A 26,089-nucleotide genomic window follows, 5' to 3' on the forward strand; every position below is an offset into this window, starting at 1 on the left:
AGCTGCAAGTTTAACCCCCAGGGTGCTTTAGGGGTTCGGTTTGTAGGGTTTGATTACGGGTTTTGAGAAAACATTTGGACTTGCTCCACTGACAAAAGGCAGGAGACTGGAGACCAATTAACGGGGTTCAGCTGACAGCAGGAGGGAACAGAGAGAGAACAGATTATTACTGATCGGGGCATGGAGGTGAAGACAATCTGGCAACGTGTGCTGCACACGCCCACTTAATGTGGGGATGCTGTCCAAGTGTGAGGAGAAGAATTGAGGTCTTTGACTCTGCCCTGAGGCAGACCTGCACTCCCGAGGAAAAAGTAAAAAGCAGTTTTAACAGCCCAGAGTATGCTACTATCACCTGCCACCATGCTTGACAGCTGTTCTTAGGTTTGAAAGCCTCACCTTTACTCCTCCAAGCATACCTTTTCTAACATCTGAAACTCCTTGTAAGCACTGTAAGCAGACTTGTGGGTAATTTTTGCAGAATGTTTTTCCCAAAGAAGAAAAACATGTGCATTAAAAAATTAATTATTGTCACTCAAATGCTGTCCTATCTTAACAATAACATTTGTCTTATTATTCTAAGCTGAGTGGCCACAAATTACTCATTTTACTCTGCAGCAGGCAGCAGTTTCTAATGAAGGTGCTCTGAAAACCCCACTGTAAAAACTCTGTTCAGCATCAGATAACAGACACAGCTGGTTGATGTAATGGAGCATGTCTGAAGAGCCTTAAAACAGAAATATGTGTGCATATTTAACTTAAGCCCAACTGAATGATGTTTTTGTCTTAAAAACAACACTCACACATCAAAATGCTTTCTCTATTATCTATTATCTTTTTCTATTAACTACACTGTGATCAACACAAGTTTTCTCCTATTTCTGTGTGACATGTTTCAGTACTTCATTGTACACTTTTTGCTGCAAACGTAATATGTTTTGACAAATATGAAATATTCTGAAATAACTGACTCATAAAAAAGCTGTTTTCAGTATTTTATATACATTCATCAGAACAGGTGGAAGACTGGAGCCTAGATATACATTAGAAAATTATACAGTATTCAATTCAAGGCTCTATAATAAATACATAAACACTCTGATTAGGGTTAAGACAATAGGAACATACCATCACCACTTACTTTTAGGTACATTTGCTAATGACTGTCTTCATGGCATTCCTCAGAGATTTTGATCCACATTGATATGATGGCATCTCACAGTTTGTTAGCTATACATCCATCCAAGTGACTCGTGAGTATAGCAGCGTAATTAGATACACTGAAACCTGGAAATATATGTGTCCATTGAACATAATCATGTTATCTTAAACGTTCATTTGTTTCAACAGCTGCAGCTTTTGAGCTTCTTTGGAACCTACTGTGTCGTACCTCCATATCATCATTATTATTATTATTATTAAGATATGTCATTCTCAGTGTTTTCTTTATAAATATCAATGTCACTCATGTGCAAAATAAGCAAATTCGCAAAACAGTTAAGTCATGTCAGGTCTATGTGTTCACATTTTGGCTTCAGTGCCCTCAAGCTAAGGTTTAAGCTAAGGTTGTCAAGAAGCGCTGTGTGGAAGGCAGGAGCCAGACCCAAAATGCAGGCGCTCAGGCACAAGGTTTAAACACAAAGAACTCAGCTTTATTTGCTGGCAGGGGAAGTCATACAAAACTAAACTGGGGAAAATATGAACTACAACTTACAGAGAGGAACATGCGGAAACATACAGCTTGAGGGACAACACGACACTGACGCAGAGAAACACAGGGTTTAAATACACTGGGAAGTAACGAGGGGAATGAGACACAGAAGGAGAGCACAGCTGGGAGAAATCAGAACTGATGAGACAAGGAAGCAAAGCAGAACACATTCACATAAGACACAGACCTTCAAAGTAAAACAGGAAGTATAACACGGAGACGCGAACTTGACACGGTGGAGACAGCAACTAAGAAACACAGAGACTTACACGGAACAGAGGGGGCACAGAGAAACATGAAGGGCAGGGGATCAAAACTAGAAACCATAGAATAAATCACACGAGTACAAAATACAAAAATCACAAAGAACTAAAAACGCTGGTTCAGGAGACCCAGGATCCTGACAAAGGTAGTGCCAAATACACCACTTTAGTGTTGTTCTACACAGAGCACCACATGGATATCAATACGCACATGAAAATAGTTCTTGACAAAACTTAGATTGCAGTATAAATGGCTTGACTGCCTTGGACAGTGTAAGGGTTTTTGAAAAGTGCTTAGACACACTTGTTATGTGTTTTCAGAGCATAAAGAATAACTCAGACGAAGCTCGTGTTTAGCTGAGATTTCTGTGGGTGTGGCTTCACCGTGGGCGTGGTCACTGAAGGTCTAGGTATTGAGGCAGGACATCGTTCCAGAACTGCTGAGAGTCCTCAGCTTTCGCCCCCCCTGCAGCTCTCTGCCTGGTCCTCGGTGCTGGTTTGGGTGCTTCTTTCTGTTTGCTGCTTCTGTCTGGTGGCGGTTTCTGTCGCTTCTCTTTTTTTTTCTTTGCTAATTTTGCTTGGTCCTCCTCTTCCTCATTCTCCTCCTCCTCTTCTTCATTTTCATCTCCTTCTTCCTCTTCCTCAATTCCCTCTTCTTCTGCCTCCTCCTCCTCCTGGTTCTCATTTCCCTTTTCCTTATTCTCTTCATCCCTTTCTTCTTCATCACCCTCTTCCTCACTATCCTCATCTTCATCATCAGTTTCCTCATCATTACCTTTCATGTCTTTCCTTTTTCCTCTTAGCCTTGTCTGTTTTTGCTGTTCTTCCTCTTCTTCCCCTTCCTCCTCACCTTCCCCCTCCTCCCCCTCCTCCCCTTCATCACTCTCTAACAGATTTTTTTTAGCAGGCTCCATGCTTTTATTTTTTCCTTTTGATTTCTCCTCTTCCTCACTTTCATTCTCTTCCTCAGCTTCTTCTTCTTCATCCCCTGTATCCTCCTTCTCTTCCTCAGCTTCTGTTTCTTCGTCCCCTGTATCCTCCTCCTTCTCTTCCTCTTCTTCCTCAGCTTCTATGTCTTCGTCCCCTGTATCCTCCTCCTCTTCTTCCTCTTCCTCTTCTGCAGACTCTTCCTCCTCATCCTCTCCATCTTCTGTCTCAGCTTCCCCATCACCTACGGACTCACTTTCTTCCCTTTCCTCACCTCCTTCTTCCTCTTCTTCTTCATCACTTTTTTCATCTTGGAGTTCCTCTTCATCAGCCTCGCTATCTTCTTCTTCCTCTCCCTTATCACTGTCTTGCTCTCCTTCACTCTTATCTGCCTCTTCATCTTCAACCGAGTCCTTCTCCTCATCCTCATTTTCTGTGGAGGCATCATTTTGTTCCTCAGTTTCGCCCTCTTCATCTTCATCATTTTCTTCTTCTTCAGTTTTGGCAGATTCTGCAGTGTCTCCTTCCTCTCCGTCCTCCTCCCCCTCTGACTCTCGGTTCGTGCTCTCATCGCTCTCTGATTCATCACTGCTTTTCTTCTCTTCATCCTCACTCTCCTTCTCTTTATCCTCTTTACTCTCTTCATCACTGGACTCTTCATTTTCACCTTCCTCCTCTTCCTCCTCAGCTCCTTCACTCCCATCAGAGTCACTCAATCCATCACTTGTCTTCTTACTGCTTTCTTCCTCTCCTTCAGTTTCAGCAGCATTAGTTTTATCACTTCCTTCATCTTCATCACTCCTGCTTGTTTTCTCGTCACCCTCTTCTTCCTCAGATACATTATCTTCCTCTCCCTCTCCCGTATTGCTCTCCTCTCCTGTTTCTTTGTCACTACTACTCTCACATTCTTCCCTTTTATCTTCACTGTCACTTCCACTCTCGACATCTTCATCTTCATTCTTTCCCCCATCCTCAGAATCCTCATCCTCTCCAGATGCCTTGTCGGATTTCTCCTCCACTTCTTTTTGTGAATCTTCCATGTGTTCACCCCTGATATGCTCAGACAGGCCCCCTTTCACTGCCTCCCCCTCTGATGGATCACAACTGCTGTCATCATTTTCTACTTCTTGGGATTCATTTACAGATTCCGATGGAACACCAGCTTGAGCATCTGTCTTCAGGCCATCCTCCGTTTCATTCGAGGAAGAAAAATGTGACAATGTGGAGCACAAGGACGGCTCCGTAACTGCACTCTGCTTCGTGAATTGTCTGACTTTACTGAGCGTTTTAGAGGGTGTCGAGGTGGCTTTGTCACTGTCAGACTGCACACTTGTCACTGCCTCACGAAGGACCTCAATAGCTGCACCTGCAATCCCAGCAACTGGAAGAAGTGACGCTGAATTACTGAGAATTTCTCCCCAATTTGTTTTTCCCCCATTCTTGCCCCAAGTGTCCTCTTCATCTGTTTCAGAAACACGGGAATCCATAACAACAGGCTTAGCGCCTCGCAGGGGTTTTGCAGCTCTAGGAGAATCCACCTCTGGGCTTTGAGGGGAAATTGGGTTACCTCTCACTTCTGTAGGTGTATCCTGCTGAGATGACGGCAGGCTGGAAGCTTCACTCTTTGGTTTAGCCTTCATCTTATTCTCAGAGTCAACATCCCCCTCACCTTTAACTCTGATTTCCTCTTCCTTGCCTCCTCCTCTTCGTTTTGTTTTTGCCCTCTGTTCAGCACCGGATTCCTTTGCCGTCTTTTTGTCCTTTATTTTTGACAATTTCTGCTCATCCACAGTTCCACCTTTCATCTTCAGAGTGGCGTCTTTGGCACAATTTAACTCATTTTCCTCACACTTTTCTTTGCTTTCACCTTCAATGAGGGGATTTTCTGCACATTTACTTTGATCCTTGACTGGTGTTGGTTTAAGCTCTTGCAATTTTCCCTTAACTTGCAATGGTGTTTTTCTGGAGACAGATTTCTTGGTTTCAGCCTTAAAAGGTGTTGTGTTTTCTTCCTGTGCTGCTGGCGATTTAGCATCCACTCCTGGTACAGATTTAACCTTGTGCTGATCTTTTGTTAGAGTCGATTTGACTCGCCGTGTCCCCCGACTCGCCACTTCAACAGGTTTGACGTCATCACTTCCCCTCTGAGTTGCTTCATTTTCCTTTACGGCATTTTCTGTGGATGCTAGACTGGCTGCTTGATTCACTTTACTGACCTTGATAGAAGGAGATTTCGGATCTAAAGATGATGATTTCTTTGTCTCCTTTTTTGGGGTCCTTGTCAAGCCTTTCTTCAGAGAGCTGTTATCCTCTTCATTCGGTTCATTACTTTCTCTCAAATCCTCAGTTTTCCTCGTCTTGTGCTTCACTTCAGTCACTCTCTCCTGTGCATCTGTCAGCGTCTGTTGTGTTTTTGTGCTATGCTCTGACGGTTTCCTCTTATCTTGCTGTGATGATTTAAAATGCGGGAGCTGCTTTTGAGCTTGCCTGTTTTCTGAAGGTTTGATGTTGCTGGACTCCTTGGTGATGTTCTCTTTGCTGTTTGAAGTCACTTTGTGATTTTTCTTTGTGCTCTTCAGAGGAGACACTTCTGTCTTCAAGGTGCTGGGGCCCTTCATAAGCTCTGTTGGCAAAACCTTAGGGGAGTTTCGGTCGGTCTTCTCGTTAGTCTGGATCTGTTGTGCAAATGGTTCTTCTTCCTTTACTGCATGTCTAAAAGCTCTGCCCTTTTTCTTTCCCTGTAACAAATCACATAAGGATTCAGAAAGATATAATACGAAAAAGAAAAGTAGATTAAAGAAGGAAAGCTGCACAAGCGGAGCGGCCGTCAGTATAACTGCATATGTAATTTGTTCAATGTTTTATGTGTTTTTAATGCTTTAAATATCATCTTACCTACCTACTGTACTTGCACCCTACTATTATAGACTACTAGAGGTATATTTCAGTGGTTTTCAAAGTGTAAATAGAATGTCAGGGCAGACTCGTATAATTAGTTGCACTGAAGACTTTAGTAGGTGTGCACGAATAATTAGTGTCAGCAGTTTGGTGAAATATATTCCCCTTCTCTTCCCGAGTTATGGCACTGACAAAAAGTGAATGAAAAAAAGTGTTTCTGCTGAAAATTATGATGTCACAGTGAACCCGCCTTTTGACCACCAATGACTGTAAAAGTTCTGTTAAATCTCAACGATTTCAATGTCAATTCATGCTAAATTACACATATATAGATTTCATTTGTAATACCAAGAATCAAGCATAACACCACAAAGTCAAGCTCGGATACAGTCCCAGTGGATTACCTGATGCCAGCATAAATCCACTGTCTGTGATGTCTTAGCTGAAACTTTTCTACATATTGAAGTAGAAAATCTTTCACAGGGTGTCACTGAGGTGCTATTTAATCACACAGCAGCCAGTCTGCCATTGTGAGGTGTTTAAAAACAAGTTCAGCACCTCATAAACCTTCTCTCCAAAATTGATTGTTTTCATTAAATACCTATGTATAATACAATATTTTATTCTCTTGATTACTGATTATTTTAGAAAACATACTGGCAGGGATAGCTCAGTAGGTAGAGTGGTGGTTCGACTCCACTGAACGGCTACCCTGAGGTACCCCTGAGCAAGGTACCGTCCCTACACACTGCTCCCCGGGCGCTACACTGGTGGCTGCCCACTGCTTCACTGGGTGAATGGGTTAAATGCAGAGGAACTATTTCCCTATGGGGACTAACACGCACACTTTACACTTTTACACTGTCTCAGACTGACGCTGAAAAACTAGTTCTAGGCGGGACTACTGTAATTCGTTATAATCAGGATGTTGTAAAAACTTCCTAAAAGGCCTTCGGTTAATCTAAAATGGTGCAGCAAGAGTACTGACAGGGACTAGAAAGCAACAGCATATCTCTCCTATTCTGGCTTCTCTTCATCTGGCTGCCTGTTAAATGCTGGATCGAATTTAAAATCTTTCTCCATGCATACAAGGTGTTGAATAATAAGGCCCCATCTTATCTTAATGACCTTATAGCACTGCATCACCCCAGCACAGTACTGCACTGCCAGACTGCAGGTTTACTTATGGTTCCTAAAGTATTTAAAAGTATAATGGGAAGCAGAGCCATCAGCTTTCAGGCCTCTCTTCTGTGGAACCAGCTTCCAGTTTGAATTCGGGAGACAGACACTATCTCTACTTTTAAGATTAGGCTTAAAACTTTCGTCTTTGATAAAGCATATATTTAGGGCTGGATCAGGTCACCGTGAATCCTCCCTTGGTTATGCTGCAATAGGTTTAGGCTGCTGGGGAATTCCCATGATGCATTGAGTTTCTCTTTTTCAGCCACCTTTCTCACCCACTATGCGTTTATACACTTCTCTGCAATCATTATATGATATATTAATAAGAAAACTGGAACGTTATGGTGTCAGAGGGGTAGTTTTAGATTGGGTCCGGAGTTATTTAAGTGACAGAAAGCAGTTTGTGAAAATAAATGGTGGTTGCTCCTTATGTATGGACATTGCTTGTGGTGTACCCCAAGGGTCAGTTTTGGGTCCAAAATTCTTCAACTTGTACATTAACGACATCTGTAAAGTGTCCAAAGTATTAAAAATGGTTCTCTTTGCTGACGATACAAACATTTTTTGCTCTGGTGATGATCTGCAGAATTTATTGGAGGATATGACTAATGAAATAAGTAAAGTGAAGTTCTGGCTTGATAAAAACAAATTATCATTAAATTTGAATAAATCTAAACTGATGTTATTTGGAAATAGTAGTTTAAATACAAATGCAAAGATTCAAATAAATGGTGTTGATATTGAAAGAGTCAGTGAAAATAAATTTCTGGGGGTAATAATAGATGAAAAACTTAACTGGAGAGCTCACGTAAGATATATTCATTCCAAAGTATCACGAAGCATTGCAGTACTAAACAAGGCAAAACAGGTATTCGACAGAACATCACTTCATATTCTCTACTGTTCACTGGTTTCACCATACTTAAGCTATTGTGCAGAGGTCTGGGGCAATAACTATAAAACCACATTACATTCACTTTTTACTCTTCAAAAGAAAGCAATTCGAATCATCCACAATGCAGGTTATAGGGAACATACAAACTCACTATTTTTGCAGTCTGAAATATTGAAAATTGACGATATAGTGAAATTCCAAACAGCACAAATTCTATTCAAAGCAAAAAATAAAGAACTGCCAGGTAATATTCAGAGTATGTTTTTTTTGAAAGAAGGAAGTTATAATTTAAGGGGTTTTTGTAACTTCAAAACAATGAAGGTACGTACTACAAGAAAAGGCTTTTGTGTTTCTGTTCATGGAGTGAAACTATGGAACAAACTGAATATGGAATTAAAGCAATGTCCAAACATAAAACTGTTCAAAAAGAGTTATAAAAATATGATCTTCTCGATCTATAAAGAAAAGGAAAATATTTAAATTAAGTGAATGTCTCTATTTAAAAACAAACAAACAAAAAATTCATGATGTGATATTATAGTATATAGTATATCAGAAATCTGTTCACTATTTTTATTACAAATTATATCAGTAAGGAAGCTGACTAAATATTCACTGATAATTTATGGGACAGGGGTGGGATTAAATAAGTGTATACTTCTTCCCACTCCCTTTCAACATGTAAATTAATCAGAATGTTTTTTTGTATGTAATTTGTATAGTATTTTTTTTCTCTCTTATTTCTTTTCTAAATGTACTTGTATATTGTTCACATGTTGAAATAAATTACCAATCAATCAATCAATTAGTTATTAGTCATCTCTGGAACTCTGCCACTGCGCGTCTTTGTACCATCTTTCTCCCCTCACCTCCAACCGGTAGTGGCAGATGCCAGTCCCTCCCTGAGCCTGGCTCTGCTGGAGGTTTCTTCCTGTTAAAAGGGAGTTTCTCCTTCCCACTGTCACCAAAAAGCTTGCTCATAGGGGGTCATATGATATGTTTTCTCTGTTTTCTCTGTGTTATTGTAGGGTCTTTACCTTACAATATAAAACACCTTGAGGCAACTGTTGTTGTGATTTAGCATGATATAAATAAAATTGAAATTTCTCTCACACTTAAAACCCACACATGTGAGGACACACATACAGTACTGTGCAAACACAAATACACAAATTTACCCCTGCAGTGAGGACAGGATTGCTGGGGGGGGGGGGCACCACATGTTGCAGTAACCCATAGCACACAGCAAAGTAGGAGACTCTTTCTCAACTTGCTTCATCACTGGTTGTGGAAACACTGATGAGATGTGGCAAGATTCCTGAGAACTTTTCCAAAGCACTGCATGTGTGTGTGTGTGTGTATCCGTGTGTGTGTTTGTGCATCTAGGGGCTGGAGCCCAAACAAATTTGTGTATCAGCAGAAGCTGTCCAAATATCTGAAACTGGCTGATGAAGATTCATTAGAGATATTCAATTTTATATTTTTCTTCATTGTTTTACCAAGTGGAAAATTTCTTTACACACACACACACACACACACACACACACACACACACACACTTGCAAGAACACACACACATACAGTATACACAGCACGTATGCTGATGTATGCACATTTCCTGGAAAAAGTCAGAGTGTTCTACGTTGCTGCTTCCTGCCCTGCAGTGCATTTAATCCAAACCAGAGAGAAGAAGCCAGAAGAGGAAAATAACAGTCGTCTCACTCTACATTTAAGACTCTGTGGACTATACTGTATTTATCTGCTCTATCTAAGAGAAACCATCGCATAATGAGCCATCAAAAATGTCTTCTCTCACCATATATGGTGAAAAGACTTCTTTCTCCTCCACTTCTTCAGTGATTATTTGTCTCTTAACATTTCCTGAAATAACAGACAAAATTAGATTAAACAGCTTAAACCCGCTCAAGCATCAGCTAAAAGCTGGCTATAACATTTATTGCCACTTGTTGAAACCATAGAATTCAAGTACCTGTTTGTGTTGGGGCAGAATGTTCTTCCTCCTTTAGATTTTTAATGAAAACATTACTGGGGGGTCTAGTCGGGGTGTAGGGCTCTTTAGGTGGCACAGGAGATGAGAATTTGTTACTTAGAGGCTTCTTAGTGGCTGCTGCTCGGTTTAGTCTAGGCTTTGCAGTCATTTTAGTAGCTACAGGACTGCTGGGGTTTAATTTTGTTATAGACTTTGGTAAAAGCAAAGGAGAGGGCACCTTTTTGCATTTAGACTTAGAAGAAGCAGACGTGGATGCTTTACTTTGAAGCGTGAATGATGATTGTGAATGTGGGGTTGATGCCTTAGAGGATAACAGTGGACTCTGAGGGGATATGGATCGAGATCTGGGGGAGAGAAGTGGGCTTCCTGTCACCTCTGATTTTGGTTTAGGGGATGATGAAGGGGTAGTAGCATCATTTGAAAGGGTTTTCAGAGTTAGGGAATTTCTGGATCTTTGCCGAGATGTGTTGAGAAAGTCAGAGTTAAGCCGTGGGAGGCTCTGAAACTTATCCCCAAACAACTCCACAGAACGAACCTGAAAAATAGGAAACGAGATTCTCGAGTTTAAGTTTGGAAATGTATCTATGGAGCGTCAGCAACCAGTGGCAGATTTGCAGTGTGGTGCAACACTGCCCCCTATTGATATAATACAGGTCATACAAGTTTTCCAAGGGGTTCTGCAAGCATGGGTTTCAAATGTTTAACGTTTTATTATCGCATAAAATACACTTAAATACCTGTTTCATGACTGCACAGGTCAAATAAAAAATAAAAGAAAAAAAATCAATTCCACCCCAACCCCTTTACTGATTTCTTTTTTCAACATGCCTGCATGTTTATCACACTCAGGTCCTCAAATAAAATTTAATATTAGACAAAGATAACCTGACTAATTACAAAATGCACTTTTTAAATTCATTAAGGAAAAAAGGTATCTAAACATGCCTGGCCCTGTGTGAAAAAGTAATCTGCACCCTTGTTGAATCATGAATTAACTGTGGTCAACCACATTTTTTTGGAAGTCTGATCCATCCATTGGAGAGCACCAAGGAGAAAACCACTGCTGATCTAAAACAACACAAAGGTTCGTCTCACTTTTGCCAAAAAACATCTTGAGAACCAGGGGACATGGGAGAAAAAAAAATTAAGACGGACTTTTGCGAGATCTCGCAAAACAAACTCGGGATCTCGCAAAACAAACTCGGGACTCGCAAAAGTTTTAGCCGCATTCTTAACCTCCCGTTAACGGGAGGTCGAGACCTACTACAGCCGGGTGGAACACCGCTTTCCCGGCACATCGTGCCTCGACCTCCCGGTTGGCTTCGAGCCGGCGTCCGAAGAATGCGGCTAAAACTTTTGTGAGATCTCGCAAAAGTCCGTCTTAATTTTTTTTTCTCCCATGTCCCCTGTGGGGCTCCGTAGAAATCCAATGGAGATCCAAAATGCTAGAAAAAAAACCTCCAATGTGGCTGAATAAAAAAAAAATCCTGCAGAGTGGGCTAAAATCCCTCTGCAGAGATGTAAGACTTATTGCCAGTTATCACAAATACGTGAATGCAGTTCTTGCTGCCCAAGTGTGGCACAACCAGTTCTTAGGTTTAGGGGGCGATCATTTTTTCATTCAGGGCCAAATAGATTTGGGTAACTTATTTCCATGAATTAAACTATAACATAAAAAACAATTATTGTAGGGTCTACCTTACAATATAAAGCTCCTTGAGGCAACTGTTGATGTGATTTGGCGCTGTATAAATAAAATTGAATTGAATTAAGTGTTTTAAAAATGAGCAGTAAGTTGAAGGGTCTCACTCTGTCTCGGTGGCGTGCCCGGGCTGAGAGGGCTGAGAGTGGTGATGGTGGAGTTGGACTGATGAACTTGTTTTTAAAGATGATTTTGGTAAAACTTGACTCCAGAAAGTAGTCTGCGATTAAGACATCCTTCTCTGGCACCGCTTCTTGGCTCTCTGCTGGCCTGGGTGTAGCCACGACCAGCATGTGGTGACCACCGCACGACACCTGACGGGGAGAGAGGACACAAGAAAACATCTTTGTTACATTTAGCTGATTAACTCTCAGTCTGCTCTTCACTCATTTACCTGCTGACATACAGGATATTACTCCCTCAAGGCTACAGCAAGATTGTTTTCGAGATTACGTTTGCCTTACTTTGAGAGAAGTTTACCTCTGATGTATCTAAGAATACTGCTCCCTATGAACAATCAGCTGCCAAATAGGAGAAAGCCTGCAGATGCAAAGAAAGGCGATATGATGTGACACTACACGATCCATTCAGAGCTCATTACTCATTAAAAGGCTGATCTCTGAAAGTATCCAGGTGCTGGCTGTGAGCACAGCTTCAGCTGCTCTTCCTGGGGTGATTGGTGAAGAATATTCTGTTATCGATCACTGATGGTGCTGTGGATACATCCTGCTGTAGTAGGCTTCCTGTTACAAGCTGTGGTGCCTCTCATACATTTTATGGCCTTTTTGGAGGGAGTTGACTGATTATGAAGATTACTTTTAAAGCCCTTCACATCACCTTCACTTACTGACTGAACAGCGTATTGAAGAAAACGTGTGCAGAGTGTCGGGCTGAACTGGTTGATGAAGTTTTCCTCCCCTAACCCGAGTTTTCCATGACGACCATCACCAAACGTGTACAGCAGCCCGCTGTCTGTGGAGCAGGGGGAGGATAAATGCATCAAACACAGACTGAAGGTTTTCTATCCTGGCTGAAGTCGTTTTGCTTTTAACACATTTTATAAACAACAAAATCCTTGATTTTTATTTAATTCCCTTTTTAAATGCACATAGGAATGAAAAGTTTGAATACTGAATATTGGTTTTTAGTACATTGTTTGGCTGAAATTAGATTTATCATTTAGTTAACTGACAAAACTTGGATTTATCTACCCCCTCGAAAACTGACTCACATGTGGTGATAATCAACTGAATACCTCTAGAGGCAGACAACATCTGAGAAAGTTTATGAAATTAGTCACTTTAGCAAATTCTAGAGAAAGCTTGTGAGTTGCTGAACTTGCATTTGAACACCTCACAGTGGCAGACTGGCTGCTGTGTGATTAAACAGCACCTCAGTGACATGTTTATGCTGGATGGGGAAAAAAGAGATTCCACTTCGTCTTCATCATCAGTTAATTTGTTTTATTTACCTCACTAATGGTACTTTTAACCTGATTACAGGTTTGTTGCTGTGTGTTTAATTATGCGTGGTACACAAGTCATATGTCCTAAAGAAGTTTGTTTCTTGAACTTATCACAGAAAAACTTTTTTAAATAATTCCTTCCTTAAAGCTTGTAGATATATTATATTCCATTAAAACAGTTATTATTGGCCTTTATATGCTTTCATATATAAAACATGCATGGACATCTAAAAAGGTGAATGGGAAATGCTACTTTTAAAGTCACAATGACCTTCAAAGATGGCTTACCTGTGACCACAGCTGTGTGGTTCTCTCCACACGCGATGTGTCTGACCTTGCTGTTACAAAAGTGCTGCAGCGCTTTTGGCAAATGAACCTCAAACAGAAATGTTCCGTGGCCCAGCTGACCGTACTGACCTCTGCCGAATGTGTACACGTTCTTCTCTGGCACAGCAAAGCAGACAGAGGGAAAGAACCCTTTTGATTCAAAGCGATGTATAGTACATTTACTCAACTACTGTACAAGAGCACTATTCTCAGGGGAATTTATTTTGATGTTCTTCTTCATTGTGTCTGTGCTACATTTGAGCTGAGATCACTTATTCTGTCCCTTAAAGTGTCTAACATAATCAAACAAGTTGAGTTCTGTGGCAGATTTTAAAGAAGGAAACACGATGTGATCACCACATGTGTTTTACAGTTAAAATCAGCCCTACTTTGATCAGCTGACATTAAATGTTGCATACATATTAATGCATACAGTAAAAGCGATAGTATTTTCTCCTTATTTTTTCCCACAATAATGTGAAAATCATTATCAGGCACACTGATACTTTTGCTTAAGTTAAAGACCTGAATACCTTTTCCATCGCTGTTTAACCAGCTCCTTTCACAGATGTTTTATGCTTTTCTTTAAAAATAACAAATTGTTAGCATACCTGTGAGGACCACTGTGTGCTCTCCTCCACAGCACACTCGGGTGACATGACCCAGGACTCCCTGCACCTGCTGAGGAATTCTGTGATTGGCCAGCTGCTCCTCCTGAAGACCGAGTCTTCCATTCGCACTCTCACCAAACGTGTAGAGACGACCATAAACTGGGACAAATCCAACACAATAAATGACACAAGTATTGAAGACTGGTTCATTTAACATTGGACCTACTGCAGTGATGCATGTGGCTGGACTGCGTTGTACCTGTCACAAAAGCTGAGTGCTTATACCCACAGGACACCCATATGACTGCTTCTCCAACGTGGACCTCTCTGGGTTCTGCAGCAAATCCCTCGTCCCCAAAAGAAATCTGACCCACAGAGTTGTCCCCCCACATGAACAGCCTCCCATCCTCTACCAACACACATACGTACATACACTTTACATATGCCCAGATCATCTTTTCTAGCAGAGAAACTTATTATATCGTCATTGTTCAAACCTGTTAAGGCGGCTGAGGTGTTGCATCCTGCAGAAAGCATTTTGATTGGTGCCCAGTCGCAGAAGGGGCGGAGCAGGTGAAAGTATGTAGACTTGTCACAATGGCCTAAACCCAGCTGCCCGTCCTGGTTGCTACCTGCACTGTATACACTGCCATGAACTAAATATACAAGTATACTCATTTTGAGGACAACAGTGTTCATGGAAACATCTCTCACGTGTAATTAAATATTTGTTTATTGTCTCACATGTGCAAACAATTGTGTGGTCTCTCCCACAAGCTGCAAGCTTCACCTTCTCAGACTTCAAGGCTGGAAAGGAAATGCAGTAATTATAGTGAGTAAAATGGCTTCAAAATACCACAATTATCTTCTTGTTAATGGACTAACAAATTCTGGTTCTGGTCATTAGTTAACAATTAAAAATAATTCAAATTTATCACACATTTTCTCAACTTTCTGCCTTTTTTGTCTCACATTTTTTTGTCTTTTATGTGATTAGAATCACAATACCAGAGGAAACTATGTGGTCACAATTGCTCCAAGACAGTAAGAACAGTAACAATACAACACAACTGGTTACATACAAGTAATATATAAGTTACAAAATATAACAAAATAGCTTGAATAGATACAAATAGCTCCAATTATAAAGATCCCAGTATATAAAACTGTATTGCACTGTACTCTATATTTTGGGGCTTAGATTAACAAAATAAGTCATGTGGGCTTATTTTTTTTTATGCTTTACACAAAAAATAACTAGTTTGATGCAATATGACCCAGCCACGGTGAAAAATACTAACCTTTCACAGAGGTTGGTTTCCTGGCACTAGGCTTAATTCTCAACCCCAGCTGGCCCCATGTGTTGCCACCAAACATCAGCAACCTCCCATTTTCTGTAACGCCATTGCAGGCACAAAAAGAATGTTATTAGTGAACAATGTCAGCTTTCATTACTAAAATATACATACAGTGTACCTGTGATAACAGCAGAGTGCTCTCCGCCACATGACGTTTTCTTTGGATGGTCATTCTTCAGCCAGAACTTGCTGGGAACATTATTAGCAAAGCTGGTCCTTCCAAATGTGAAAATTGCTCCTGTTTCTGGTAACAGATGGACAAATACAGAGCTGTGCAAAGGTCTTCAGCGACCTCTTTTTTGTAATATATATTTTGCTATGAAAATGGGAAAGAGGTGCAGTTATCTATTGAAACATGCAAACATACATGGAAATACACCATTATAAGGCAAAAAAACAAGTCTGTGTAATTCTTACAAGCTTGGAAGTTGATATTAGACCACCTTTATTCTTAAACACAGTCTGAACTCTCACAGCCCCAAACCATGACACAGGGTTCACACAGGGTTTTACAGATGGTTGTACCTCTTTCCTGACCTCCTCTGTATTTTGGCAATTATTTGAACGAAAAATTTCATATTTGGATTCATCACTGCATAAGAGCTGCTGCCAGACCAGTTATTTTGCAATTTGACCTCAGCCTTTTCTCCTGGTTTCACTTCTTTAATAATGGCTTCTTGACAGCCACCCTTCCACTGAGAATATTTTTGATGAGACTTCAGTGAACAGTAAATGGATCAGCTGAAGGGCAGATGCATCTCTCAGTTCCTGTGTCAGGTCTTTGCTGGATTTCTCAAGGACATGATTTTCAGATACTGCTTATCTTCTGTAGATGGTTATTAAGCCTGCTACCTTCTTTTATCTTACAACTGTAAAGTTTCCTCAAATTTTTAAGAACACACTGCACACCATGATAAGATCTTTTTTAGGTTTTTGACAAATAGCTCTTTAGGAATCATCTTGTGGTTGCAACAATACTGTTTCATGCCTATCAAATATGTTTTCTTTGACATTTTTTATATGATTTAAGGTGCCAAAGAAATGGGAACAAATTGTGTTTTATGACAAGCTGTTAAATTAGGTGTCTTTTTAATGCTTGTGTTTCATAAGTCAGTGTTAACTGGCTTAACAACAATAACAAACAAACAAATAAAAATTAAAATATCCCCCTGAAAACGGTCAGGCATAGAGACTGGACTGAAAATAAATGAAACAGCAGCCAGTGTCCTAAAGAGAACTATTGCTTAAAGAAATGGTTTTAGGTGAGAAGCGGTTCAAGAATTTTGCACATTGCTGTCTGTGATTCATCTCTAGAAAGCCCAGGGACAGAAAGTTTAAGTACTTCCCGAACTTAACACCCACTAAATCCCAGCCAAGCCTGCTGTCAGAGCTCAAGCCATTTAAGTATCAGCAGGCTGACAGAAATAGAAACATGCTATCCGTGAGCAAAATGGAGCCTGTGTTAGGTATGATTAGGTGTGCATGAAGCCGAGGGCTTTATAATATGTAGCAAGGCTCACCTGGTATGTCGACATCGGTCTGCCCGGTCATCTTCACTGCTGGCTGTCTCCCTCACACCTCCTCACCTTGCGGCTCCCTGCTGATTAGGTAGATCAAACCCAGGAGGACAGGTGAGAGAGAGGGGGAAAGAGAGAGAGAGGCAGGAAGAGGCTTAGCCACAGGAAGATGCTGCATTACGGTCATTTTATTTTATTATATATTATTGTTCCCCCCAAAAAATATTCCCTGCTTCCCCAACAAGAAACTTTGGGTAACCAAAGACATTAAAGCTGTACTGAACAAGAAAAAGACAGCTTTTAGAAACAGGGACAAAGAACAGTTGAAACTGGTGCAGAAGGAGCTTAAAGCCAAGATTGCTGAGGGAAAGGAGTCTTACAGAAGGAAGCTGGAAAGCAAACTCCAAGAAAACAACACCAGGGAGGTGTGGAAGGGAATGTGGACCATTACTGGCCAGAGACAAAAGAAAGGTGTGGGAATAGATGGAGACGTTGAATGTGCAAACAAACTAAATCTGCCTGCGTCTTCTGTCTCCACTCCCAGCTCTTCCGATCTTCTCCATTTTCCTCCCCCCTGTCTTGCCCCCTCAGCCTGTCTCTCTTTGTCCCTCTCAGCAGATGAAATCACAAGGGAACTGGGCAGACTCCATTCCAGTAAAGCTGCTGGCCCTGATGGTGTGTGTCCCAGAGCCCTCAGGTGCTGGGCTGCCCAGCTGTCTGGAGTTCCAATTCAAATTTCAAAATCAAATTTTATTTGTCACACACACAACCATACACAGTATGACATGAGGTGAAATGCTTATTGCTGTGCAATGCCCGACCATTAAATTATAGAATTGACAGTAATATTTACAGATTACTACAAAACATTACAGCTTTAATTTAGAAATTTACAGTAAGATGTGCAAATAACAGTTTATGTAAGAAATTATTAATAAAAAGAAATTATAAATTATAAGAAGCGTGCAAAAGGAAAAACCAGAGTGCGTGTGGAGATGTGAGGTGTGTGAAAGAGTCCAGTATCTTATGTAGTTCATATGTATAATCCACAGATTAAAACAGTTGTTTGGCTAAAAATTGTCGAATTTTTTCCAGGTTCCTGGAAAAATGGAACACGAGTTTTAAAGACAAGGTAGCCAGGGAAGCCAGAGACCTTAAAGAGACTTGTCTTCTAAAAAGATTGCTGAAATCGGCCTTGAACAAAGGAAGGGATTATGCTGATGAGCCAGGTAGTGTCCCAAGGTAACATTTTATTAATGTAGTGATTTTAGTTTTCATTTTTAAAAGTTATTTAAAAAGCAGTAGTGTGCATAATGTGTGTATGGATCACTTCTTTTCTGCTCATACCCTCAACCAGACATGGCTTCTCTTCTTGTTTTGCTGCATCTTCTCACGCCACAACCAGCTGGAAGGAAACGTCCTAAGAAGATGAGTGTTGGATCCAGTTCCACATACTGTGGTTCATGGAACACCTTTTCTTAACCTAAGGGGCTTATAAAGTTATGCTTTTTATTGTGTTTCAGTCCTACCAGAGCCTTGAGGATCACCTCATGAATAATGAAGGAAACCCCCAGCCATATCTCCTGGCCACAGGGACTTAGAAAGCACAGGTTTTCAGCTTCTACATTGTCTTGGATCGGAAGCTTCTTCCATGTCAGTCATGCACATCACTGCGTGCATTTGATGAGCTGTTCAAGTGTCACTTCGTTGACGTGTGAAATATGAAGACACTCTGTCCAGCCTGCACACATTTTTGCAGACCTCTGTGTACAATATTGATGTAGGCACAACAGCGGGAATTCATTCATCTCATCTCATCCCAGAAGATGATTTGCACTGGCATTTGTTGCACATTCTAAACATCGTTTTCCCAATCTCTATCACTGAAGGAATGACTGTGTATTTAAAGCACCTGATTATTGTACACCATAGACTCTTTAGAGAACTATACCCATCAAGCAACTTAATTCCAAAACATCATTTCATGGTCCACTATCCGAGGTGCGTTCGAAAGATTGGTCCTCTCATTCATATCTGGACCATGAGATTTGAAGCCAAACACAAATTTTTCAAAGACTGTATTAAGAACCTTAAGAATTTGACTGCACCACTTGCAAGGAAACATCAATTTGCATTAGCTTATCATTGGGAATGTATGAGTTTAAAAGCAGTTGAGTCTGGTCCAGCTAAAATGTGTTTGAAGAATACTCAGAAATTATATCTCCATATCTTCATGTTGATTTAGACCACTGTCAAACTCACACACTGGGTAATGTGTATTGGTGTTGAATATATTGTTGGGCTTTTTGTTTGCACAGGTGTAACATGGTAGACTAATGTGCCTGGATTAATTCATCTCCATATTATTGTGTGAAGCTGCACTGGGTTGGGAGTGGTTGTGTGTGTCACATTTACAGTGAGCCAATGGCTATAATGGAGTTGGACTAATTAGAGGCAGGTGTAATTGATTGCACTGATACATTGGTCTACTTATAGCCCACACTACAAACACTGCTGTGTTAGTTTGTCTCTCTGTGCAGGTATGTAATGTGCTGAAACCTGTTCTGTTTGGGATGGATGGGTTGTGTGCTGTGAATTATATAGTGAAGGTGCTATTTTGTCTCTCTGTATAGGCCAGTGCCTATTATATGCCGCAGCCGAGTTGCAGAGGCCGGAGTGACCACTGGCTATCTATTTACAGGGTGGTAGGTCTCATAGGACAACTGCTAACCCTGTTCAAGTTAATGTGTGGAGTTCAACTGGCTTTGTGGCATAGCTGGCTCCGGACTTGGACTGTGTGTTTTTACTTGGTCCACAAATGGGACACTGGACTGTTTAATCTGTTACCTTTTGATTATTGTGTTAATAAATTATCTTTTAGAATTTTATTAACTGTCATCGTTTTACCCACGGCTGAGACAGTTGGTCAGACCTAGAATCTTTGTGTGTGTTACACAGGCACTTATGAAAACATGTCAGCTTTCAGCAAGATAGCTTTGATCATTTTGCATGATGGTAAAGCTGTTTTTGTTATGGTTGAGCATGAAACATGTTTCCATGATCATTTTCATGCTTTTCAAGTAAACGAAACCATTCCTAAGAAGATACTGGCCCTAGAAAGGGAGAAATTAAGACCTTTCAAATGTTTTGATGCCCAAATGTTATATGGGTGTGATTCACAATTTCATGTTGTGTCAGAGAGTTGTATTATTTAATTTGTTGGCTTAATGGAGACTTAGTCTTCCTCATGTTAACACTGCATTACAAGTGCTTTCTTTAAGCTTTCTTTAAATTACAAGTTTTTTCTTTAATTCTGTTAGGCCTATATGATCACACGTCTCAACTGTTTAGCTGCCATTATAATAGCTGTTTTAATGGTGAATGTTACACTATTACAATGCTGTTTTAATAAATAAATTCATACATTCATAATAATCAGTATGGTGTTTTTGTAGTATTTTATACCGAAAACCTTTTTTTCATTTGAGTAACACTATAAAATATCAAAATGAACTCTAGTTATGAATTAAATTTTACTCTGTGGTAGTAAAAATGTAACTCAATGAGAGTTTAGTTTTAACTCCTAAAAAGAGTTGAATAGTTACTGTCACTCTGCACTCAAGGTTATTCAGTGGTCACCAGTGTTGGGAAGGTTACTTTTAAAATGTATTCCATTACAGAATACATGCCCCAAAATGTATTTTGTACGTGTTACGTTACTCAATGAGAGTAACGTATTCTGAATACTTTGGATTACTTAATATATTATCATTCAATTTTATTTATATAGCGCCAAATCACAACAAAAGTCGCCCCAAGGCGCTTCATAGATACAGAGAAAAACCCAACAATCATATGACCCCCTGTGAGCAAGCACTTTGGCGACAGTGGGAAGGAAAAACTCCCTTTTAACAGGAAGAAACCTCCGGCAGAACCAGGCTCAGGGAGGGGCGGCCATCTGCTGCGACCGGTTGGGGTGAGAGAAGGAAGACAGGATAAAGACATGCTGTGGAAGAGAGACAGAGGTTAATAACAGATATGATTCAATGCAGAGAGGTCTGTTAACACATAGTGAGTGAGAAAGGTGACTGGAAAGGAAAAACTCAATGCATCATGGGAATCCCCCGGCAGCCTACATCTATTGCAGCATAACTAAGGGAGGATTCAGGGTCACCTGGTCCAGCCCTAAATATATGCTTTAGCAAAAAGGAAAGTTTTAAGCCTAATCTTAAAAGTAGAGATAGTGTCTGTCTCCCGAATCCAAACTGGAAGCTGGTTCCACAGAAGAGGGGCCTGAAAACTGAAGGCTCTCCCTCCCATTCTACTTGCTGTTTACAACTACATGAATGTGATTTATTACTATTACTATTACTGAAGGTCCGCGGCTCATAGCCGAAAACTAGCTTTACTTTGTTGCCCGGGTCAGGTTTGCTAGCGAGAGACAGAGAAAGGCTGCTCCAACGGAACTTGTTTCAGAGGAAAACAGGAACACCGCGTACAATTGAGTCTTAATAGCTTACTTACAACTGGGCTCATCAGGCACTCTTCTTGGCTGCAGTGGTTATTATTATTATTATATTTACATGCTTCCAGCTAGAGCTGGGCGATATGAGATTTTTTCATATCACGATATGTTTTTTTCATTTCAGGCGATAACGATATCTATCACGATATAAGCCAAATAACTATATTTGTAAGATTTAAATGTGCCGTTGCTCACAAGTAAAATGTGAAATAATCAGCAGCTTGTTTTGATTTAAATATTTATTTCCCATAATAAGTTCAACAGGGTAGATGTACTTAAGGAACATGAGACTTTTTCAGATAAATAAAGGCAAATATTGCAAACTACACAAAAGGCAGCCGCTAAAGCGTTTAAGTTTCAAAATAGAACAAACGAAACAGACTAAATTGTCAATTCCACTTAGAAACAAAGTATTAATTCTAAAAATAAATCTTAGTTTGTTTTACAGAAGAACAGACAAAACTAACTTTTATCAATATCAAATAAACTGAGAACTAAAAGGAAATTCTCAATCTCTCCTTGTTGTATAGCTGAGCTTTTCAAACAGTTTTAACAGTTACTTTAGTCTGACAAAAGCCGAATGACGAATTAGTGCTTCCAGTCAGAGACTGAGGCTACGTCCACACGTGTTTTTGAAAACTGAGATTTTCCGTTTTCGTTTTAAAATAATTAATAATTAAAATAATCCCGTCCACACATAAAGGCAGAAATGAAGGAAAACACTGCTATGAACATGCCAAAGCAGCAGGTGGCGCTAGATTCCTAACCGTGCAGAAATGTTGGCCAATCAGAAGTCTAGAAGCCTCGGTGGGAAAAAGTAAACAAAGCTGCGGCATAGAAGCAGAACCGAGTCGTATGTGTGGACGGACAGTAACTGTGTGTATATGTAAGCATTTAAACACTGCAGAGAGTAGAATTAACAGTATTGTAGAAATTCATTTCACCGAAACAATAACGTGGCGCACAGTGTGACGCATGCACCAGTTTATTGTATTTCCAGACTTGCTTTCGGCACAATTTACAGTGAACGCTACTGTTTTTTGTCAGACTTGAAATAGCCGAAATACCTTCACACTACGGAACTTCTATGGCTCTTCCGTTCGACAATCTCTCCGGCATTGGAACCATCATCGGTTTTCTCTTCGGTCACGCTCGGTTGATTTTTCTAGTCGGCACACTCATTTCCCCCATTAAGCGCTGGCTCCATTACCCGCTTGCTGCTTCCCAAACAAACACACGTGCGGCTTGGCACTTGTGCTGTACGTAACAAGTCACGCGACGTGACGCTGCGGCTGTGATTGGTTCGGCTCTGCGCTACTTAATTTGGATTGGCTGACCTTTTTTTTTTTTTTTTTTTTTTTTTTAAGAGGACAAGAGCGGCGAGGTCTATCGCGATAGCTTAATTTCTCTATCGAGTAAAAGTTATATCGCGATACATATCGTTATATCACCCAGCTCTACTTCCAGCTCCCGTTTCTGCTCAGTGACAGCTCGTACTTTTCCTTTTTCTCCCTCCTCGCGCTCACAGACACATAACGGGTATGGCAGTCCATTCTCGCTGCAGCACGGACTACACTGCCCATGAGGCTACATTCTTTAGGGCTATACAGTCATTGGGCTATGCCTGTAGCATTCTGCCTATTAGCTTAGCACAACAACAAGGCGCTCTCTCACCCAGGAAACACACAGTCGCAGAGAGACCGCAGACCAATAGCGGTGGTTTTGTTTATTAACTTCACCATTCACATAAAAGTTCGCCTCATCACTGAACAAAATCTTCTGCGTGAACTAAGGGTTCTGTTCCAATTTTTGTTTTGCCCATTCTGCAAATTCTGTGCGCTGATCTGGGTCATCCTCGTTGAGATGCTGCAGTAGCTGGAGTTTGTAAGGGTGCCATTTGTGAGTAGCCAATATCCACCAAAGGGATGTTCGACTAATGCCACTCTCCAGTGACATGCGGCGAGTGCTACGCTGTGGGCTCTTGCTGAATGAAGCTAGGACAGCCACTGATGTTTCTTCATTAGTGACAGCTTTCTTGCGTCCACATTTTGGCAAATCCAACACTGAACCAGTTTCATGAAACTTAGCAAGCAGTTTGCTAACTGTAGCATGGGAGATGGGTGGTCTCGTAGGGTGTCTTGCATTGAAATCTGCTGCAACGATCCGGTTACTGCGTTCACCAGATATCAACACAATTTCGATCCACTCCTCACGTGTTAACCTCTTCGACATGTCAATGGCTGTGAACAAAGAGAAACTTGCAAATAACTCATGAAAGAATAAAGTTAACACTTTCAATTCTCTTAAAACTTTGTCACCAACTTTGAAGACAACAGCTCTCGTCATCATTTTTATTTTGCCCTTTGTTTTTTCCTGTGCTTTGACCACACTGTCCTTCACCAGTTTCAACAGCTTTTGAATGTCTTGCGAAAGCAATGTCTATTATTACTATGATCTGTGTAAGACACACAGATCATAGATAAAAGAACTGAGAAATAAAGTGAAAATTAACATTAAGTGTCTTTGGTAAGGTTTTAAGACACAATGCGTTTCTGGTACAGCTTCAGTCTATCTTGGGATTGATTGTACATGAAGAAAACTTATTGGGGGATGGAACAATCCATAAAAATATTCAGTGGTGTAGTGCTTTTATGCATGCATGTATTGAAACTGATCTGCCTGTGCCTCAAAAACTTACACAGGTTCTTTGTGGGATTTTCATGTAGTTTGTCACAGACAGAAAGACATACCATGTACTCTTCTGGGATTTCGGCTGGATAATGAGCCTCTCTGCCAAATATCAGGTAATATGGTGAGTATTTGGTGGTCATTTGCTTTTTAGTTCAAGGTCCAAACATCACAGCATCCAGATACTCAACCCACAATTCTGGATGGTCACCAACAACCTTACAGAGGCCTCTGACAATGAAAGCACATGGAAAACATTCATATGAAAGATCATTTTAATTTTTTAATAGTTAAATGTCATGCATTAATGTTTTAGTTGAAGTGAATCCCATAAAAGTATAACATGTTATGCATTAAGCTGCATGCACTCCAATTTACCTCTGAATGGTGGCATTCATTCTCTCCGCCAAGCCATTGTTTGTGGGTGATAGAACGAGCAGAGGCTTCTTTTAATGTTTAACAATCTGCATACCCTTCTGTTGAGCTGCAAAAGCAAGTAATATACACTGACTATAAGCACATTACAATAAGAATTTAAATATACAACAGTCATACTAATATCTCAAAAAGAGATTTATAAAGACCAGAAATGGAACCATTTTCAAAAAGTTAATCAAATATGTGTCCAAATATTTTTGCCAAAGACTAAAGTACTTACAGAATTGACAAATTTTTTGCCTTGGTCACTGAGAATCCTTTTTGGTGCTTCGAACTGGTGGACAAATTTTATGAGACAGTTTGTCACATCCTTGGCTGATTTCGACCTCAAAGGGTGTGCTTGTGGCCATTTTGTGAAATAGTCAATAAAAACACAAATATACTGATGTCCGCTGTTGGTTTCAGTAGGTTTCCCAATAATGTCCATCCCAACCAATTAAAATGGCTGAGAAACCTTAAAAAGAAAAACATAGTTACATTAATTAATTGTTGCAGCACTTGCCTGACAAACTGCACACTGGGAAACCTAATCAAAAACAAAAGCAATTCAGTAAGAAACACAACAGTAAATTAATTTGAGAGATACAGAAACATTGCTGTGTTCATCTTAAAATAAGTTAGCTGTAGTAGAATTACAGAGTTTCTTTTGAGTACCCACCCAATTATTGACGTCCAATGACATCCCTGGCCAGTAGAAACGCTTTGAAATGGCTTCTCTTGTTTTTGTTTAGGTCAAAGAAAGGTCAAGCTAATTAAGACTAATTAAGACTACACATTTTGCCATTGTGTGTGTGTGTTAATATATGTATTGATGAGGTTTATAAACGCTACGAAGTTGCTGTTATTACCTTCAATGTCGTAAATAGCAGCTTTTCTTCGGAGAAGAAATTTCTCTTTTTTCGTGAAAAGCGCTGGATACTCGCCTTTTAGTTTATTTGCAACCAAACTCTTGTACTCGTCTGGTTCCATCCTCTTGTGGTGTTGGTTATAAAATAAATTATCTTCTCGTTAGCTCAGAGGAACTCGGGTTTTCACAACGTGAACTAATTTGAATAATTAACGAGGAAACCCACGTGACCTAAGATTTTGGAAAAATGTGTCAATGTTGGAGTCGAATAGGCCTACGAAAGGTTGCCCAAAACTGACTTGCAAATTTTTGAAAAGCCCTGTTACTGACAAAGACGTGTATATTTATATGTTTTTTTTATTTAAATTATTTATTGTCAAAGAAAAACTGCTAACGTTTATTATTGATGGAGAGGACACACATTTTGGCAGACGCTGCCACACAGCCTGATAAAATCTGTACCCCTCTATAACCTTTGCTGGGAGGAAGAAATCCTCTCCAGAGTTACTGGGGTTATTGGTTATACTCTGATTTATTTTGCAAATAAACTCCTTCGTGATAGCACCGCTAATGTGCATTACAGAAATGTAAACCATAGTATCAACGTCTTTGTTTGGACAAACTATTCCCAGCAGATACTGGGAAGCACTTACTTCAATAGTCTTCCGCACGGCACATTACAATGTCACGAAGTTAGTATTAAAATCCATTCACGAATCGAGTCTGT

At 40.3% G+C, this 26,089-nt stretch overlaps 1 protein-coding gene across 5 annotated transcripts; it reads right to left on the reverse strand.

Annotated features, from left to right (window-relative positions):
• Positions 1–986: 986 nt before the first annotated feature.
• On the reverse strand, positions 987–25,525 carry LOC309690664 (uncharacterized protein). 5 transcript variants are annotated; one of them, XM_082507881.1, is made up of 18 exons: positions 25,364–25,525; positions 24,736–24,969; positions 24,456–24,561; positions 24,140–24,308; positions 22,457–23,629; positions 16,868–16,947; positions 15,466–15,591; positions 15,291–15,383; positions 14,734–14,796; positions 14,487–14,645; positions 14,249–14,398; positions 13,990–14,148; positions 13,340–13,495; positions 12,434–12,558; positions 11,694–11,900; positions 9,864–10,419; positions 9,690–9,754; positions 987–5,636 (listed from the first exon to the last, which is right to left on the reverse strand). In XM_082507881.1, exons 6-18 carry the CDS (start codon positions 16,896–16,898, stop codon positions 2,367–2,369), a joined length of 5,160 nt encoding a protein of 1,719 aa, XP_082364007.1. In that variant the 5' UTR covers positions 16,899–16,947; positions 22,457–23,629; positions 24,140–24,308; positions 24,456–24,561; positions 24,736–24,969; positions 25,364–25,525; the 3' UTR covers positions 987–2,366. The 5 variants fall into 5 exon arrangements, with proteins under 5 accessions (XP_082364007.1, XP_082364008.1, XP_082364009.1 ...); XM_082507882.1 differs by lacking the exon at positions 25,364–25,525 and having other exon boundaries at positions 16,868–16,944; positions 24,736–25,300; XM_082507883.1 differs by lacking the exon at positions 25,364–25,525 and having other exon boundaries at positions 14,487–14,621; positions 24,736–25,298.
• Between the last annotated feature and the right edge of the window lie 564 nt (positions 25,526–26,089).

Source organism: Aulonocara stuartgranti, assembly GCF_965226115.1.
Source record: "Aulonocara stuartgranti genome assembly, chromosome: 16".
NCBI classification, from domain to species: Eukaryota; Metazoa; Chordata; class Actinopteri; order Cichliformes; family Cichlidae; genus Aulonocara; species Aulonocara stuartgranti.